This window comes from Mesoplodon bidens (assembly GCF_964165515.1).
Source record: "Mesoplodon bidens genome assembly, chromosome: 12".
NCBI lineage: Eukaryota > Metazoa > Chordata > Mammalia > Artiodactyla > Ziphiidae > Mesoplodon > Mesoplodon bidens.
The window spans coordinates 81,420,196-81,440,742 of NC_138168.1; the positions used below are offsets into that span (position 1 = coordinate 81,420,196).

The window sequence follows — 20,547 nt, forward strand, 5'->3', positions numbered from 1 at the left end:
CATCTCACTCTCTTCCCAGACCTATGATTTATTTCATCATCAACCTTAAAAATAAAATTCAGCCATTTATTTATGAGGGGCTGCTCACAGAAGGGCCTCCCAAGAATCACATGCAGCCTCAGAAAACTCTAAAAAACTACTGGACAGAGAAACAGAGATTTAATAGGTCAACTCCCAGGGGGCGCCATCTCTACCTTCACCCCAGTTGACTACAGTCTGGGAAAGGGCACCCTTTCTTCAAACTTCCTGCAGACCGCTTCCTTTTCGACACACCCTAATCACTCAGCTGCTGTTCCGGTGTGGTCAAAGCAATCATTATTTGTCACATTCTGATTATAGGCCAATATTAGACCCTGTGGAGGCAAGAATGAACAAATGAGCCATTTATGCTCTCAGCTCTGGAGTAGTAGACCCTACTGTTTTGTCGGAGCTTCAGTAATGGAGCCAAAGTCAAACTGGAGTCAAACTAAATCCACCTCCAGCTCTTACTGGATGCATAATTTAGGGCAAAGCATTTAATCACCCTGAGCTTAGTTTCCCCATTTATCAAAAGACTAAAACCTACTTCACAAATCAATAAATGCGATATACCACATTAACGGAATGAAGGATAAAAATAATATTAGTATAAAGCATACTGCCTTACACACAATATGTGGGCAATATGTATTAATGTCATTAAGTCACCAGTTTGTCCCTATCTTGACCAGCTGATAAGTGTAAATATTCCAGTAAAGAGTAAGGACATTGAATCAGTAATCAAAAACCTCTAGACGAAGAAAAAGCCAGTACCTGATGTCTTCACTGATATATGCTTCCAAATATTTAAAGAATTAATGCCAAGCCATCTCAAACTCTTCCAAAACAAAGAAGAGGAAGAAACACAAACTCATTTTATGAGGGCAGCATTACCCAAAGCCAGACAACAATACTACAAAAAAAAAAAAAAAAATTATGGGCCAATATCGCCAGTTAATATAGATAGAAATATTCTCAACAAAATACTAGTAAACCAAATTCAACAGCACATTCAAAGGATCACACACAATAATCAAATGGGATTTATCCATGGGATACAAGGATGGCTTAACATATACAAATCAATAAATATGATATACCACGTTAACAGAATGAAGGATAAAAATCATGTGATCATCTCAATAGATGCAGAAAAAGCATGTGACAAAATAAAACATCCTTCCATGATAAAATCTCTCAGTAAGTTAGAAGGAATACACCTCAACCTAGTTAAGGCTATATGTGGCAAACTCACAACTTACATCATACTCAATGGTAAGCTGAAAACTTTTCCTCTAAGATCAGGAACAAGGCAGTGATGCCCAGTCTTGTCACTTCTATTCACTATTGTACTGGAAGTCCTAGACAGAGCAATTGGACAAGAAAAACAAAAAGCATCCAAATTGGAGAGAAAAGGTAAAATTGTCTCTGTTGGCAGATGACATGATTATATAGACAAAACAATCTTAAAGAAGAAAATTCTGTCATTTGTAACAGCATAGATGAATTTGAAGGACATTATGCTAAGTGAAAGAAGACAGGCACAGAAAGGCAAATACTGCATGATCTCACTTATATTTGGAATCTAAAAAAGTCAAACTGATAGATGCAGAGATTAGAATGGCAGTTGCCAGGGGGTAGGGGGATAGGGCAAAGGGGGAGATGTTAGTCAAAGGGCTCTAAAGCTCAGAATTTCTGGCCGTCTGTCACAATGCTCAGCATTGTGACTGTAATTAATAATACAGTACTATATAACTGAAATTTGCTAAGAGAGTAGATCTTAAATATTCCCACCACACACACAAAAAAGTGATAGCTATGTGAGGTGACGGATATGTTAGTTAGCTTGACTGTGGTCATCATTTCACAGCATATACATATATCAAAACATCATTTTGTATACCATAAGTATATACAATTTTTATTTGTCATTTACACCTCAATAAAACTTAGGGAAAATTCCAGCAAGGTTTTTTCCTAGATATAGACAAGATTATTCTAAAATTTACTTGAAAGGACAAAGATCTAGAATAGCTAAAATATTTTGCAAAAGAAAATAAAGTGGGAGGAAGCAGTCTGCCCAATTTCAATTTTTATTTATATAGCTACAGTAATCAAGACTGTGGGATACTGGCAGAGGGAGATACACATAGATCAAATGAACAGAACAGAGAGCTCAGAAATAGATCCACACAAATATGCCAAACTAATTTTTGACAAAGGTGCAAAATTCAATGGAAGAAAGATAACATTTTAAACAAGTGGTTCTGGAGCAATTGGACATCCAGAGGCAAAAATTAGCCTCAATTCGGGCTTCCCTGGTGGCGCAGTGGTTGAGAGTCTGACTGCTAGTGCAGGGGACATGGGTTCGAGCCCTGGTCTGGGAGGATCCCACATGCCGCGGAGCAACTAAGCCCGTGAGCCACAATTACTGAGCCTGCGCATTTGGAACCTGTGCTCCACAACAAGAGACGCCGCGATAGTGAGAGGCCCGCGCACCGCAATGAAGAGTGGCCCCCGCTTGCCACAACTAGAGAAAGCCCTCGCACAAAAAAAAACAAAGACCCAACACAGCCATAAATAAATAAAAAATTTTTAAAAATTAACCTCAATTCATAAGTACCACGAAAAGTATCACACTGTCCTTGATAAAATGGGCTAATGATAAGGCAATATTAGGATGAGACATCTCTGCAAGGCAGTATGTTTGTTTTTAACTTTTTATTTTATATTGGAGTATAGGTGATTAACAATATTGTGTTAGTTTCAGGTGTATAGCAAATTGATTCAGTTATACATATATATGTATTTATTCCTTTGCAAATTCTTTTCTCGTTTAGGTTGTTACATAATTTAGGTTGAGCAGAGTTCCCTGTGCTACACAGTAGGTCCTTGTTGGTTATCCATTTCAAATATAGCAGTGTGTACATGTCAATTCCAAGCTCCCTAACTATCCCTCGCCGCCACCATTCCCCCCTGGTAGCCGTTTTTAGAGAGATATTTGCTTAACTTGGATGTTTAGGTAAAGAAAGTGAGAAAAAAAATCTCACAATCCAACTCTGATCAATAATTTGCAAAGATGAGTGAGGACAGGAGTAAACACTTAAATTCCAACTAATGCTTTAAGGGTATGAAATGGAGCATTTTGTGCATAATGTATAAAACTAAGATGTGTTGTGTGGTTGCTAATGAATGATTCTGACTTCAGTCATGGATTGGATGATCCTTAAGATATATTAAGGTGATGGGTTAGGAGTGTGAAGTAAAGAGCGTTTGCATTCTGGGTTTATTCTCAGGGCTGACAAATTATTAAGCAAGGAGAAATACAGTATCACCCTCACTATACTGTGCTTCCCCGGGTGACCTTATGCAGCACAGGACAAAAAGAGCCCCCCATGTGAAAAAAACAGAGAAGGTGGATGACTGTCTTAGATAAGTTTCCATAGAAGCATGGCCAGAGACAGAGATATTTGTTGAAGTGATGTATTGAGGAGTGCCCTCAGGAAGAGGGACATGGGTGAACAGGACGGGGTAAGGGAAGAAAACTAATGAACAAAGTGGTTTGGATGTAAACTAGCTTTGATCTGATCTCAAGGGCCACTCTGAAGTATACATTGCACCACAGAGTTGGTCCTATCTTAATACAAGGGAAACAAATTTGTACTCTCGTAAACCAGTTATTATTGCTCCCCGGCCTCTGGGGGAGAAGGGGGGAAAGGGAGCTGGAAGACAGCCTGTAGAGAGGCAACTGCTATTCAGCCAAAGGCCAATCTCTGGTGAAAGGGGCAGTTGTGAGCTATTAGCAGCCAACATTCACTGGGGTTTGGGTCTGTCTGGATCTGAACCATGTACCATCTACATACAAAGGAGTCCACCTCCTGAGCTCTTGTTCTTGATTTTCATATTGTTTACTATATTTAGGCATAGTCACAATTTCTGAGCAAACTTCCAAGAGGCAAGTTAGGATGGTGAGCTATATAGCCCAGCTGTGCCATTGGTCCTAGGGCTTCCATTGACACTTTATCTCCTTCCTCCAGCACACATCCTAGATTCCCCTTGCCTTGCACGTCTGCTCTCTGTGGTCCAGACCCCCACCACTTCTCAGGCCAGTTGCTGTACTTGCCCTTGTACTGGGCAAGTTATAACTGGGCATGAGTACCAAGAGATGCCCCAGTGGATTATCTGAGTTCCAAACATAATTTTCCCTTTTCTATTATGTAGCAGTGATCTTATCTCTTCGTGATTATCATAGTCAATGATCCCTTCCGGTATGGTGGAGTCTTTCACTGCCTGCTGGTCTCCTAGCCTGAGGAACTAGGTGGCAGCCATAGTCTTAGGTTTATTGGGATTCTTTTTTTTTTTTTTTTTTTTTTTTTTGCAGTACGCGGGCCTCTCACTGCTGTGGCCTCTCCCATTGCAGAGCACAGGCTCCGGACGCGCAGGCTCATCAGCCATGGCTCACGGGCCCAGCTGCTCCACGCCATGTGGGATCCTCCCGGACCGGGGCACAAACCCGTGTCCCCTGCATCGGCAGGAGGACTCCCAACCACTGCACCACCAGGGAAGCCCTATTGGGATTCTTATGTCCACCCCCACCCCTACCTCATAAAAGTAGGACCTCTAGACTCACAGAGCCTGATGCTGTAGGGATGGAAAACAAATTCCCCAGCTGAATCACTTGGACTGATGTTGGCCAGTCCCAGCTGGCCAGTCCTATTTTGGGACCCTTGTTCCCTGACTTATGTAATTTAGCCTGCTGTGAATAGGGTACCATACAATGGCCACTGGCTCTTGAAAAGTACAGTATATTCTGAAGGATGGCGCTCCACTCTCATAATGTGTCTCCTACCAGTAGGTGTCTCAGCTGCCCCTGCAAGAGACCTTTCCAAAGCTCTTTCAGGCCAGCAGCTTCTAAACGTACAGCATGTGATAGAACCACTGGGTCTCACGGTCATGTGCCCACTGCCTCAACTCCTTGGCCACACAGCAGGCTGCTTGTTAAGGTAATGCTCTTAGTCTACTCAGTTGCTCTGACAAAATGCCATAAGGTAGGTGGCTTGTCAACAACAGAAATTCATTTCTCAGTTCCGGACACTGGAAGTCTGAGATCAGGGTGCCAGTGTGATCGGGTTCTGGCCAGAGCCCTCTTCTGGGTTGCAGACTCCTGATTTCTCACTGGATTGTCACACGGTGGAGAGAGAATGAGCTTTTTATAAGGTCACAATCCCATTCATGAGGGCTTCATCCTTATGACCGAATTACCTCCCAAAGGCCCCACTTCTAAATAGCATCACACTGGGGATTTGATTTCAACATATGAATTTTGGACAGACACAACATTCAGTCCCTAACGGTTATGTTATTCAGAATCCCGTGCATAGATCAGACATTCTGTGAGCCTTGGATGAATCCATATGTGGATCCTCATCAATCCCAGTCAGGGTGAAACAGTGCCTTTTCCCACATAGAAGGGGTCCAACCTAATCAACTTGCCAACAAGTAGCTGCTTGGTCTCCTCAAAACATGACACCTCCTTGGGACTCAGCATTGGTTTTGTTCCTAGTGGGCAAGATATTCAGTAGAAGCAGTACCTTTCCCCCTTGAGGAAGGAGCATACGATTTGAGGCCCATGGTTGGCCTCCATCTCTGCCACTCTGGTTTCTCTCCCATGAGCCCGTGTGCAAGCCCTGGGGTGGTCAATGCCACAGCTTAGTGGGCATCAATTGGCTGACTCATCCAGCTACTTGGTTGCTTAGTGCTTCTTCTGAAATGGATGCTCTCTGATGGGTATGAACATTCAATACAAAGATCAGGTTCTCACATATTATGCCCTCTCCCATGGGTAGATCCTCAAGCTTCTCCCCCAGACCTCTTTGTCCTCAGTGTTACTTGGGCCACCCCTCTCTCCACACAAAGTGGATGATCAGTCGCACTGCCTGAAGCTCTGACTCCTGGGTGGTTTGCTGCTTTCAGAGTCACCCATAAGTGAGATGATAGGGCAGTTGAACAGTTCATTTTTGGCTTGAACTAACATATAAAGTCAACCCACCAATTATCTAGGTTCAGGCATTTTCCTCTTCTGACAATGAAAACTTCCCATGGGGTCAATGTTAAACTAAGGGACATGACTGTGCAACAGTGATAAGTGGCATAGATGTCTGATTCACCTGTTTATGCCATTTCCTTGTGCCCTCTAGAGCTGCTTAAGCCCAGTCTTGGATGTGCCACTTCCATTTTACAATAAATTACTTCTGGACCACTCTAAAGTTATGTCTAACAGTACTCACCTCTTGATGGTTAGTTCTGGCTGCAAAGCCAGCAGATATGCCATGGCATGGCCTTGGTCCAGAATCCTAGGGATCTGTGCCGTGACTCTCATGTTGAAAGCTGTCATAGACTCCATATTATTACTTTCTGTGTTGTATAAGTCTCTACTAACATGGGAGCTTCCAAGTCATATAGCCCAAGCAAGAGAAGGACTACTTGCACCACAGCCTATTTTTACTGTAGAGCCCATTCTTGTTCTGGGCTCTAAAAGCTTTCCCTGTCACTCAGTGGATAAAGTCAGAACAATCCTCCCAATTACAGGATATGTTGCCTTCAAAACTTGAACAGTCTCACCAAGCATAATGCTTCTTTCTTATTGGTAGTAGTCTAAGGTATGATAAGTTACCCTTTGCTTGAGATGTCCTGGTTTTCCCCAAGCAATTTGACCCCTAGATATTTCACATATTTAGCAAGATTTTGAATCTTTATAGGGTTTATCTATCATGCTCTGGAGTTCCTGTGTCAAATCATAGCCTCTGAAGCACCTGCCACCTCTTGCTCATCAAGTTTTTATTGTTAATTACATGATGTCATCAATATGGTAAATCAATGTGATTTTCTGTGGAATGTTCCAATGGTCTGGTTCCCTTTTAACTATTTTGTGACACACAGCAAGAGAATAGACATAGACCTGGGGCAAGACCATAAATGTGTATTGTCATCCATCTCGTATAAATGTAAAATGAAGGATATTGAAGAGAATCCCCTTACCCAGCCAAGGTCTATGTACTTGCGGCTGTAATCTGCTCTAGTAAAGGGACCACATCCAACACTGCAGCTACAGTTGGGGTTATAACTTGGTTAAGTTTGCAAGGATCCACCATAATTTGCCATGATTCATCTTGGTTTTTCAGGAGACAAACTTGTAAATTGAATAGGTATGAGTGGGAACCACTACCCCTGTACCTTAAAGTATTTTAGGGTGGCACTAATCTCTGCCATTCCCCATAGATGCAATGTTGATTTTCATTTACTATCTTTACTGAAGAAGGCAGCTTCAGGGACTTCTACTTGGCCTTTGTTTTTTTACTACAATAGCTATTACTGGTCAAAGAACTGACATGAGAAGTCTTCCAGCTGCTAAGCATGGCATTTCTAATTGTACATTTAGAAATAAGAGGGAGGTCCCTGGTGGTCCAGTGGTTAAGACACCGCACTTCTACTGCAAGGAGTGTGGGTTCAATCCCTGGTCAGGGAACTAAGATCCCACATGTCACATGGTGTGGCCAAAAAATTTAAAAATAAAAAAGAAAGAAATTAGAGGATATAGGCTATTTATCACTTGGTGTGTATATGCCCCTCCCCTCCCATAACCCATTGGCCATATTATTTGGGGGTGGTTCCTGACAATTTGCACCCTGTATCCAATTTCCCTTGAAGATATTTCTACATATTGTTGGCTTCCCAGGTATTTCTGTCTCTGGGGTACCATTTTCTATTAGCAGTCTCCAAAGACCCATATGGTCAGCACCAGACCCAGGCTGTCACTACTGTCCATCACAGGAATTCTGACTACCCTGCTTGTGATTGTCAAGTGCTGCCATCTGGCCTCGGCGGTTATTGGCCACGGCCACCCTGGTTGAGAATGAGGGACATGACGTCCTGGCTAAGTGGATCTCATTTAGCTGAGGACAGTTTTCTGGAAAAGGGGGATGCTGTTAAGTGCAAATCCTGAGGCATGAAAGCTCCGGCCAAGGGAAGGGGTCTGGGCGGGCATCCACGGTGTCCACGATAATAACCTTTGGTGCTAGGATAATAACTGACAAAACATCCAGGCACCCTGTTTGCCTGGGAATTTTGTCCCTTCCCCACACCACCTGCTCTGGACAGAACTGCCAAGACACACTCAGCAGAGACTTTGGGGCAGGCAGAGCGCTTATGACTTCCTAAACCACGAGACTGGATAAACAAGCAGAGCAGCATCAAGGAATTACCTATAAAGACAGGCTTGTTTGGGTTTTTTAAGAGAAAATAATAATACTCGGATTGTGATTTATGAGGACCAGGACCTATCACAATTCTATGCCTATCAGTACATTTGAACACCACAACGCTCTCACAAGAGTCTCTGCGACTCTTTCCTTGGAGAGGAAGCTGGGACTCGTCCAGAGCCCTCAGCCAGTCTGACATGGAACAGAGCAGCTCATAAACCTAAGATTTTGAGGCCTAAATTATCCTCTGCATCATGATACTCAATTCTCAAAAGTGACATTCTAATGCTTTGTGTTTAAATGCAGGTATTATTAAAACTTGGTCTGATTGCGAAACTACTGTACCTGTCAAACCTGTGTATGTGTGACTTTAAAAACTAGAAATTTTTCCCCCTTTCTCCTCGTAAAGATGGAATTGCTTTTCCTGTGGCGAACATACTTTGATGAAATCAAATTCAAGCCACATGGTATGACAAAGGATTTCATGCTTGTCATGAAAATTTAGACACCCTGGAATTTCTGGAAGAAATTGATGGTTCAGGGGGACTAAGCAGGATATTTGAAATGGAGGTTTATAGTCGGCAGAATGATGACCATGAATCACTGGACCTGAGTCTATGTTACAAAGGGGAATAAGGGTTGCAGGTTGTATTCAGGTTGCTAAAACAGAGAAGGTTGCCTGCATTATCCAGGTGGGCCCAATGTAATCATAGGGTCCTTAAAAGAGTCAGTCTGATATATACACTCCCAAACGTAAAACAGATAGCTAGTGGGAAGCAGCCGCATAGCACAGGGAGATCAGCCTGGTGCTTTGTGACCACCTAGAGGGGTGGGATAGGGAGGGTGGGAGGGAGGGAGACGCAGAGGGAAGAGATACGGAGACATATGTATATGTATAACTGATTCACTTTGTTATAAAGCAGAAACTAACACACCATTGTAAAGCAATTATACTCCAATAAAGATGTTTAAAAAAAACAAAAACAAAAAGAGTCAGTCTGGGGAAGGTGTGACTAGAGAGAAAAGGTATAGAGAGATACTTTGCTGCCTTTGAAGGTAGAGGAAGAGGCAAAGAATGTGGGTGACCTGGAGAGGGCAAGGAAATGCATTCTTCCTTGGAGGTTCCCAAAGGAACACAGTTCTGACCACACCTTGATTTTAGCTCAAGGAAACCGGTGTCAGACTTCTGAATCCACAACTGGAAGAAAACACAATTTTCAAGCTACTGCATTTGTGATGATTTGGTACAGCAGCAATGGAAACTAATGCAAGATTGTTCTAGAAATCAAGAACATACTGTATCAATCCTTTTGCTAACCTCTTTGGTCTAGAATAATTTTTACTGCTTCCGTGTGGGAGCCTGGACAGATTTGGTGGTGGCAGATGGAGGAAAAAGAGGATGGGCCTCAGCATGTAAAGTGAAAATTTGGAGAGAGAGAGGGAAAAAAATAACACTTTGTGTAGACAGCAAACAAGGAGGTGTGAATCAAGGTCAGTGCAGGCTAACTTCCTCTCATCAGTGGATCCAGAATAAAGGCAGTTTATTACGCTACTTCAATATTTTATTTGTTCCTTTTTCAAAGAGATATCTTATGTATTTTAAGGAACTTATGTGTTATTGGTTGTAACTTTTATTATCTTCTAATTTTTAAGATTCTCTAAACAAAATGTGGGTGCCTAATAACGAGTCAAATTGTGTGCACCGACAATTGTGAAAAATATAAATATCTCGGTACAAAGAAATCTGTAAGCTGAAGACCATTGAAGGAGGCCACATCAGTTGTTGTTGAAATAGATTTCCCAACATAATTAAATCTTTCATTTAATAATAAAAAGATCGATCGTCTCGAATCAATTATTTTGAGGCTGTCACCAGAGGGCGCTATAACCCTTTGTAGACGATAAAAGCCCAGCCATTCCACACTTCCCAAGGTGTTTTTATTTTGAGGAAGCAACATTGCAGGGCAGAAAAGGAACACCACTGGGACATTTCCAATGTTTTCCATGTATTTTACTAGATCTATTTTCTCCTGTTTTTATTTTTATCTTACAAGTCATCCTCAAACACATAAAGCAGGAGAAATGAGTCATGCCCCTTTTTTCAGTTCGGTCAAAGAGGGTAGAAGACAGAATAAAAGTACAATGAGATTGAAGGTATCATTTCTACATTAACATCTTGCCCCCAAACACCATGCAGTGCAAAAAGTCACATCCCCATCATGCAAGGGCATTAAGATGGTGGTTTAAAATCCTGGGCTTAAACGTAAAATAGACAGCTAGTGGGAAGCAGCCACATAGCACAGGGAGATCAGCTTGGTGCTTTGTGACCACCTAGAGGGGTGGGATAGGGAGGGTGGGAGAGAGGGAGACGCAAGAGGGAGGAGATATGGGAACAGATGTATATGTATAACTGATTCCCTTTGTTTTAAAGCAGAAACTAACACACCATTGTAAAGCAATTATATTCCAATAAAGATGTTAAAAATAAATAAATAAATAAATAAAATCCTGGGCTTTATTAAGAGATGCTCGACGTCTCCCTGGGGCATGCTTCCCCTTTGGACTCAAAGAAATATCAAAACAGGGCGGTAAAGTCTTCTCACAGCAGGAGAAATAGAACTATTTTTAAAAATATCTATAAATATCTATTTTTTTCTTTTTTGTTTTCTCTGTGGTCTGTGGTGACGTGAGGAAGAATAAAGATGTGCAGAGGAGGTAAGAACATCACTTCCTGTCTCACAACATAGAGAAACATGTAGAGGCTCGTTATTTTGTTCGCTGAGAGGCGCAGCTCTCAGTGCTGGGTGGAAGGATGGCCCATCCCCAGTCTATTTCCTATGAGTGGTCAAAATCTAGTTTCAGGGGCTTCCATTTTTAGTGGCATATTACAAATCCATAGGCAGGACAGTCACCTCACATTTCTAGGACTCCATTCCTCTTATAAGTGTACAAAAAAAAATTGAAAGGTGAAATAAATTGGAAAACCCCAATCAAATATCAAATTCTATTAGACCAAGAAGAGAGGCATCCTAAAACTTCATTTGGACACGGCAGCTTTGCAACATAAAGTGACTGTTGGATGGGTACCTTGTGTACCTAAATTACTCACTCAATCTTCTGTGTGGCCTCATCAAAATATTATCTTTCAGAGTATCGTACAAAGAGGTATGTGTCCATGAATTTAAATATGGCTGGAATTGGTAAAGCACCTCTCTTCAAAAGACTTAAAAGTATCTGGTTCATCTCTATGATATTGTTTGTGACTTAGAGGCTGTCTGAGAAAATTAGCCTAATTACATGAAAAGGAATTGAGAGGAAAGTTAAGGTCCTAACCCTTACTCACTAAGCTCGGTCTCTGGCATCTCCTGACACGTTTTAAAAGGAAAACAAAATAAATGGATCCCTTTCATCCAAGGATCTCACAGCTCCTAAGAAGCAGTGTACTTTACAGAAGGAAGGAAAGGAAGAAGAGTGATAAGTTACACCCCAATCCACAGCCAGCCCAGCAGCAGGTCACTGCAGGAGGGACAGTAACCTTTCAGGCCATGAGGAAGAGACTGTACTCAAGGAAAAGGGGCCTTTGGGTTTCCAGTGGATGACCTCGCAAAAGCTACCATGGCCCTGCGCCCACTGCAGCGCGATGGCACGTAGAGTCCAAGTCCAGCTGCTGGGTCCCCGCAGCCACTGCACAAGGCGGAGGCAGAGGGAGGAGGGAGACTCACAGCAGCAGTGCCCCTACTTCCTAGCACAACGTAACACAGAGTGAAAGCATCTTCAGAAGGGAAGTCACAAGTGAGCAGGTGAGTTTGGTCTAGAAGAGCCGGGTGCGAAATCGTGCATCTCAGTTTAACTTTCGTTTGGGAGGGTCTGCATAGTAACAGTTCTAACGAACAAAGCAAAAACATCTCGACAAACTTGACTTTGAAAAGTAACTGAAAAGCTAGATTGAGTAATCTCACCGATCTGTTTTGCCTTTAAGCTGGAGTGGTACCAATGGACTTTAAAAGGTCAGTTAAATATGTATTCATGAAAAGTCAAAGTAAAGCGTTAGAATATATTTGCAAGCCCTGGCCAAAAGCTTTCAAAGCACTTCACTTTAGGGAAAACTGGTTTAACGTTTATGGGTTGGTGCTGGAAACCAAAGAGAAAAAGGTAGAAGAATGCTTTATCATACCATCCCTTCCTCCGCGATTATTTCTCCTTTTCTCACCACTTTGGTTATTTTGTGAATCCTAAACAGTCCACCTAATTATGGGAAGAATTAGATCTGCTGCTAATTACAGAAAGAATCAATGCTGATTTCTAGAGTTAAGAGATTAAAGCACTGGCCTTCAAACCAGAAACTTCAGGGTCCAATCTGAGGACCTAAATGTTTGCTTCTCTCTGCGCCAACAGTAAACTCACAGAGGGCCAGGTCCCCTCTTCTGCAGGGTCTGAGCCCTGCCCAGCACACTCCACCTGTTGCAGGAGCACCTAAATGTTTACTGGGCCAAACTGACTAGCATGGCCTTTCAGAAGTTTCTAGTATTACAACTTGCTTCCTGGTTTTGTTTTGTTTTTTCTTAATGCTAAGGTTGTTTTTTTGTTTACAAATTATTAAGACTTCTTAGTAAAGCTTAGGGAAAATTTCAACAACTATTTCCATTTAGTTCGCAGATAAGATTCAGGGGGTTATTTCCACTTGAATGTCAAGCCACACACTTTGACACTATAAAGCCAACGATGTTGTGTTGCCAATTTGCTAGGGGTTAGGCCAAAATGGGTCTTTGATGGGTTGTGGTTATTCTTATGGTGAGAAGTATTCATGGTGATTAGTGGGTGAAAACTTTCCTATTGTTTCTCTAATAAAATGAGTTCCCTTAAACGGTAAACCCCAAAATTTCTATTGGTCTTCCATCAAAAGACTGCATTAATTGTGCTTCATCTGGTTTAGGATATGTAGGCATAAATGGCCTAAAACTTAAAGTATATTTACTAGAAGGGATAATGTAAAAGGAAAGTCCTTTTCTGGTTAGGAGAATGGTTTACAACAGATAGAAATCTAAGCATTCTGGAGAGAGAGAGAAAAAAGAGAAAAAGAAGCAGAGAAAAGCCAGAAAATAAAGATTAGTAATGCATGCCCTACATTTATCCCACAAGATTTCCTGAGCATTCCTCAGACATTATAGTGCAACATAATAACTCCAATGAATCCATAGTATTCATATTTTTCTCAAGCAAAAAGTATATACTTTGAAACATATACTGAATAAAACATATAATAGTATATCATCTTTTAAGACACTAGTAATTTGAACTTCTATAAATATTCTTAAATAACATATTATATTTATCTATTCACATAGGACACAAAGTGACACATAAACATACAAAAATAAAAGTCATGTTTTAACTCTTTTGTTGTTTCTGTTGGGTTGATTTTTTTTAGATACTAAAGATACTAAAACAATTCAGACACCAGAATCCTCTTGTCAATATTGATCCTGGGGCAACTGGATGTACATGTATATATATATTTATTTATTTTAGGCCATGCCGTGCTGTCTGGGGGATCTTAGTTCCCCAACCAGGAATTGAACCCGGCCCCTCGGCAGTAAGACCGCGGAGTCCTAACCACTGGACTGCCAGGGAAGTCCCTGGTTGTACATTTATACTGTGCATAGCTACCACACCCAAGGACAAAGTCAGGAAACATTCCTCGCTGGACATATTACCATGTCCTAGAGTGGTTTAGAAAATCTCAGAGGGAATAGAGGTGTCCAAGTGTAATGAGAGAGTTTTCTTTAGCTGTTCTGTGGAAAGGAAACGTTAATCAGATCCCTTACCCAAACTGGATAAAGTCTGAAAATATTAAGCTGTCCTTTGAGTGAGTGGAATATGGGACACGCCTCCTCCTTGGGCGTTCCCGCACACCATTTGCTATGAAGTATTTCTCAACACGTGGAAAAGGCACCACCATTCTGGACCAAAGGCAAGCGATGTGGGTTCCACAATACCACATCTGTCCTGCTCCGGTTACTGCTGTAGATAGCATTCCTCCCCTCAAAAGATGACTTGGGGAACTCAGCTACCCAACCAGATGGAATATATACATTCTTCTTTTGGAAAACAGAGTACTTCTATGGATAAGTATCCCTGGTAAGAAGTGATCTTTTGTCCATGGAATGTTGTCATTCTCTTGAGAGCAACAAACAGAGGGGACAGTTCTCACATCCCACCTAGAACTTAGCATGGCCGGGGGCTCCCAGAAGCAACACAGAGACCATTTGCTCAGCTGGACTCCATCCCTCCAGCTGGGATGGAAGCACTGAAACTGGTGATGCAGCATCAGTGTTTGTCTTCACCCCAGTTGCAACCCTAGAGGAGGAGCTGGTGCTTCCAGGAACTGGCTTTCAGTTTTCCTTTATAAGGAAAAATGTTAAGCTACTACAACATCTTGAAGAGTTGCTTTGGGCTAAGATAGGGGGGAGAGCATCCTGGCTTGCTCTCAAATAGAATTTTCAATGCAGGCAGAGGAAGGTGGTTTCTTGAGTCCCTGGAGGGAGCCTTCGGGGGTAGACGTAGGGGTCCTCTGCTGCTGATGCTGCTGGTAGATATCCTGGATGAGCAGGGTGTTCATGACCTTCCACTCCCTGTATTTTCTGGCTGTCAGCTTCGGATCATCCAGCAGCTGGTTAATCATGGCCAGGTCATGTTCTTTACACTGTCCAAGTAGAAAAAAAAAGAGAGAGAGAAAGAAGAGGGTGAGATGTGGTGACTATCTTAATTTCAATAAACCATCTTCAGCCCTTTTACAAATAAACGCACATATACCTTGACCGTAAAATTATCAAAGTGTTGTTACATATTAATATTCAAGTCCCTACAACAACCCTAAGAGATATGGCAAGACACCCATTTACATAGGCTGACCACAAAGAAGGTAAGCATCCCATCCAAGACTTAGAGGAAGAACTAGGCATATAACCAAGGTCTCCTGTGTTGCCCTTCCCTGATCAATCCACTATTCCACACTACAGTCATATTTCTATCTTGGTGTGAGCTTTATTCCTCCTGGAATGGATAATTGTATAATCATGCCGTTAACCATCCAAACTTCACTAAGTAAAGTTGGGACATAGTACTTTTCCTAAGACATAAGTCAGTACAAAAATATATCTTTTTAGAGATAGAGATAGAGATAGAGATAGATAGAGATAGATAGAGATAGAGATAGATATTGGATCTGGCCCAACACTGAAATAGCCCACTTAAAAACTCATTAGTTGCCTTATGCTTTGCATATATCTTACCCTTTTTCCTTAAGAAAATCCCTTTATCAGGGAGCTCATTATATTGGGATAATCCTATTCTTTATGCCTTGATCCCAATACATTCTACCCTTACATAATAAAAAAAAATATATATATATATATATATATATGGATTTCCCTGGTGGCACAATGGTTAAGCATCCACCTGCCAATGCAGGGGATACGGGTTCGAGCCCTGGTCCGGGAAGATCCCACATGCCACGGAGCAACTAAGCCCATGCGCCACAACTACTGAGCCTGCACTTTAGAGCCCATGAGCCACAACTGCTGAGCCCATGGGCCACAACTTCTGAAGCCCGTGCACCTAGAGCCCATGCTCTGCAACAATAGAAGCCACCGCAATGAGAAGCCTGCGCACCGCAACGAAGAGTAGTCCCCGCTCGCCTCAACTAGAGAAAGCCCATGCACAGCAATGAAGACCCGATGCAGCCAAAAATAAATAAATTTATTTTAAATATATATATTTTTTATTTTTTATTAAATTATACCAATTTTTAATAAATTTCACACATTTATTTAATATATACAAAATAAATACGTAGGCTATCATTTTATTCAAAGAAAAGACTATTAAACTTCCATCCAAAGAGTCCGTATTTCAATGATGCTAGTAGACAATCTATTGAAACATAAGATGTATCAGCCGCCACATTCAAAAAAAATCTCTCAACCTGACACATTTATCTCAAATCTATTCCTGTTCCCTTCATCCCTGTGAGCATAATTCCACTTTCGGATATAAAGTCCAATATATCACACTTGATCTGCTGCTACAGCCTCCCAAGGGAGGTTCCTGCCTCCAGTCCCCACTTTGTATCCACCCTCTGCCCGACAGTGCAAGGGGTCCCCCTAAAATTCCAAGTATTCTTAATGGTTCCCCTTCCTGACCAAGGTTCCGTAGACATGAGCCCATCTGTGATCCTCCACTTCCTTCTTCCCTTCCTCTCTAAGAGTGTTGATGTGGATTTTCTCCCCGACACGGTGCTACTTCATACCCCCGGGATGTACCACACAGAGAACCTTCTTCACCTTCCTTCACCTGGGGACTCTTAATTCCTTGAGGGACCTTTACATGGAACATTTCCCAGTTTGTTTGTTTTTTACTGGATTTTACTACAACTCATAAAGGTATACTCACTTCAGGCATCATGCTCTCCAAAAAAAACCTCTGAACCCCCAGACTGAACTGAGAAGCTTTTTGTATGTTCACGTGCCTTCCAATGCTGGGATCCAGCCCTCTTAGAAGTTACCATGTTACGCTTAGATGTTCATGGCTCTGTCACGCCACCTATTCTAAAGCTTCTTAAGGAAGGCGACAGGGAACATATTTTATTCACTCCTGTATTCCCTGTACCTAACACAGTAATGAATGATAGGTAGACATTCAATGCCTATTCATTACTGAACTAATCTCTCTGCCTAGATCCAGGTCAGCATGTGCTAAATATTCACAAGTGTGCTCACTGGTCAAAGTTCAAATTCATGACCACTGCCATTAAATGGACTTTCACAACTATTCAATAATTGTGTTTTCTTATCCCTTTTCTCTCCCCCTCTCCCAAATGACTATTTCAAAACTTCTCATTTCTACCCAAATCTCCTCCCCAATCCTCCCTTGTAGCTGATGACCCTGCTCTTTATTTTTTTGAGGAAATGGAAACAATCAGAAGAGTAGTTCTCCCAAGCTCCTAGCACCTTCTACCTACACCAGCACAAATATAAGCTGCCTTCCTTCCTGTTCATTTGGGTGAACTATCTGTGCTCCTAGCGAAGACCGATCTCTCTACTTGTGCAAGTACTTCCTCTCTCACATTCAAGAAATTCACTTCAGCAACTCTCCCCTCTTTCCTGTGACTCGTCAGTTTCCTGATTCCACGTGATAATTCTCACCGGCGTACTCTAATCTCTAATCTCTAAGCATGCTCTAATCTCTCCCATCGTAAAAGCCCTCCCTTGAGCCCACTTCCCTATTCCTGCTAACGGGCAGCTCTTCTCTGCCTCCCACGTCCTTGTGCCTGTTCTTTCACAGAATCTCTCCCATCAGGCTTCTGCCCCCATCCCTCCACCAAAACTGCTCTGGTTAGGGCCATCTATGACCACCATGCTGCTAAGTCCAATGATCAATTATTCATCGGCAACTTATCAACAGCCTCTAAAACTGTTGACTACTCCTTCTTGAACACCTTCATCATGTTGCTTCTGTGACACATTCTCCTGATTTTTCTCATCCCGGAGTGACCGCTTATTCTCAGCCTCCTTTGCTGGTTCCACCCGATCTCTTAACCCTGGTATGCCCCAGAGCTCCAGATGTAGCCTATTCTCTGTCTTATTTACATTCGTGCTCTTGGAAATGTCATGTACTCTCTTCCCCTCTCCCTACACACTGAGGGTCTCAAATTTATCTTGCCAGCCTTACCACCGCCCTGAACTCCATACTTGTTGATCTCTTCAGCAGCTCCACTCGGGCATCTCCAATATAACATATCCAAAACTTACTTCCTGTTATTCTCCATACCCCCACCTACTCCCAATACACACTGAAACCTGCTCCTACCATAGTCATCCTCAAAGCCCCTCGTAGCAACTCCATCTTGCCAGTTGCTCAGGCCAGACACTGGAGTTGCCCTTGACTCCTTCTCTTATTTCCAACGTACCAGAAAATTCGGATGGTTCTACCTTCGAAATATGTCAAGCCATGGCACAGCTCTGTTGAGAACTTTCCAAAGGCTTCCTATTGCACTCTGAGTTGAAGCCAAGGTGTTTGCAGTGTCAGGGAGGCATTACAGGCTATGATCCCCTGCTGCCCCTTGGACCCATGGCTCTGTTCCCCGTCTTGCCTCCCCACCCCATTCCAGCCACACTGACCTCCTTACCCGTCCTTAACTGGACCAGGCACACCCCCCATCCCAAGGAATGTGTGTTTTTGTCCCTGTTACTCGAAACATTCTGCCTCAGGTAGACTGAAGGCTCACTCCCTTTCCTTTTTCAGATTTTACTCAAATTCTATCTTTTAAAGAGGCTTCTCATGCTTATCCTAGTTACAAATCAGTCCCTCAACATTCCTTATTCCCCTTCTCTTCTATTTGCTACCAAATGTATCACCACTTAGCACACTACAAATTTGACGTATTTATTTTGTTTATTTTTTTCTCCACCTAAATGTAAGCTTCATGAGGTCAAGCACTTTTGTCTGATATATAGCCAGGTGTCTGAAAGAATGACTGACACATAGTAGACTTTCACTAAATACCTGTTGAAAAAAATGAATATATCAAATAAGAAATGAATGAAAGAACTAGTCACCCATTTGCCTTTTAACCTCTTTTGCATCATGAACCCTATTTAGAGTCTGAGGAAATCCTCTCCATAAACAGACAAACAAACAAACAAAATATATATATATATAAAATTATATATATGATATACATATTATTGAATATATCTGTATTATATCTACATAATATATAATATGTTATATAGATATATATTATAGATATATAGGTAGATACAGGCATAGGCATAGACATAGACATAGACATAGATATAGATATAGATATAGATATAGATATAGATATAGATATATCCACACATTTGCATACAGTTTTAGGGATTCTAAGAATTGGCAACATTTATCTTATCCAAATGAGGTATCTGCTCATGCATGATCCCAAATATTAGTGGCACACAAATGTATTTTCTATATTCTACAATTAGCTTTAAATTACATTTTATTTGGGTGTTTTATTACATTTTCTTGTTTTCTTCTTTTCCTATTTCTAAATTGGTCAGAATAATATTGATTTCGAGGGAAAAGTACCACACATATAGTAATCTGAGTGGTGAGATTTATAATTTTAAAGCAAGAGAGAAAGGGTGTGGTGATAAATGGAGATCAAAAGATATATTTGGGTTTCAGGAAGGAGAGAAAATTGTGCAGTAGGAAAGTAACTAAAGAGGGATATGAAGCAGGTTGGCCAGGACCCTGAAGCAGAGGGAAGAAAGGTTAGCTAATAAGTAGGTATCTAGGAAAGATTGCTGGTAGAAAGTCAAGCAGGACCAAGAGAGTTTTCTTTCTTCTGAGTTCTCCACATCTCTACTTCCAAAAACAATCTTTTCCAAAAAAAAAAAAAAAAAAAAGCTTTCATTCTCTAATATTACCATAGTGCTATTCATATGAAGTTACTTAGGGAGTGTTACTTTGTTCTTAAGAAATTTTGACATCTGTGCAGAGAGAGATCCTAATATTTTATTGAAAAAAACTAAATAAGATCATTGCAGATCAACCAAATTTGGAAAATTGATTTTTTTAAGGCAAAAATGAATTCACCACCACTCTAAAGGGGATAAAAGGTTTTAGGAAAGGGTCTCTTCAACTAACACTTCTCAAATGGTTTTTAGCTCTAAATAATTCAAATTTCTTACCATTCAGCGCAAGTCTGTGTTAGTTCTTTTATGGATAAAAGAAAAAACTGTAGATAAGAATAGAGAGGAAGGAAATTAATGAAACAACTTAGCCCTCTGAGCTCTTTCCTTGACTCGGCACCCTGGGGTCAACGGGCGTCACGCAAAGGCCCTGCTTCTCTCCTATGGAGCCGCAGGCTCACTGAATGCTTTGAACCACTTTGACAACATATTCCTGGCTTTCTGGCAGGCAGGCAGGGTCTGGTAGGGGTTCTGAAAAATAACGTACTTTCATTCTTCACTCCAAATATTCAGTACATGACTTGCCTTAAGACCTAAGCACTGGAAATGTGTTCTACCAGAGCAGATGGGCAAAGAAGTGTTCGTTCCTCTTTTGACACAGGCAAGAGGAATCTTGGGAGAAAGTTTCAGTTGGACCCATTAATCGTTCATTTAAAAATAAATACAGGCTTAGCCAAAAGTCCAGGGATGTGGAGCTATCAGAAACTCCTAAAGGTCTAATCTAAAGGCCTTTAGTGTGTGACATGATAGTTTGC

At 41.5% G+C, this 20,547-nt stretch overlaps 2 protein-coding genes across 2 annotated transcripts in view; one reads left to right on the top strand and one right to left on the bottom strand.

Annotated features, from left to right (window-relative positions):
- Positions 1-20,547, top strand: part of OPRM1 (opioid receptor mu 1) — a gene marked incomplete at both ends in the record, with an annotated part of 163,951 nt that overhangs the window by 76,158 nt on the left and 67,246 nt on the right. The gene's annotated exons all lie outside the window — the stretch shown is intronic.
- Positions 13,583-20,547, bottom strand: part of IPCEF1 (interaction protein for cytohesin exchange factors 1) — a 74,927-nt gene continuing 67,962 nt past the window's right edge. The window contains exon 9 of the mRNA XM_081250831.1: positions 13,583-14,979. Coding sequence (XP_081106957.1) covers positions 14,764-14,979 — 216 coding nt within the window. The 3' untranslated portion in view covers positions 13,583-14,763. The remainder of the gene's footprint in view (positions 14,980-20,547) is intronic.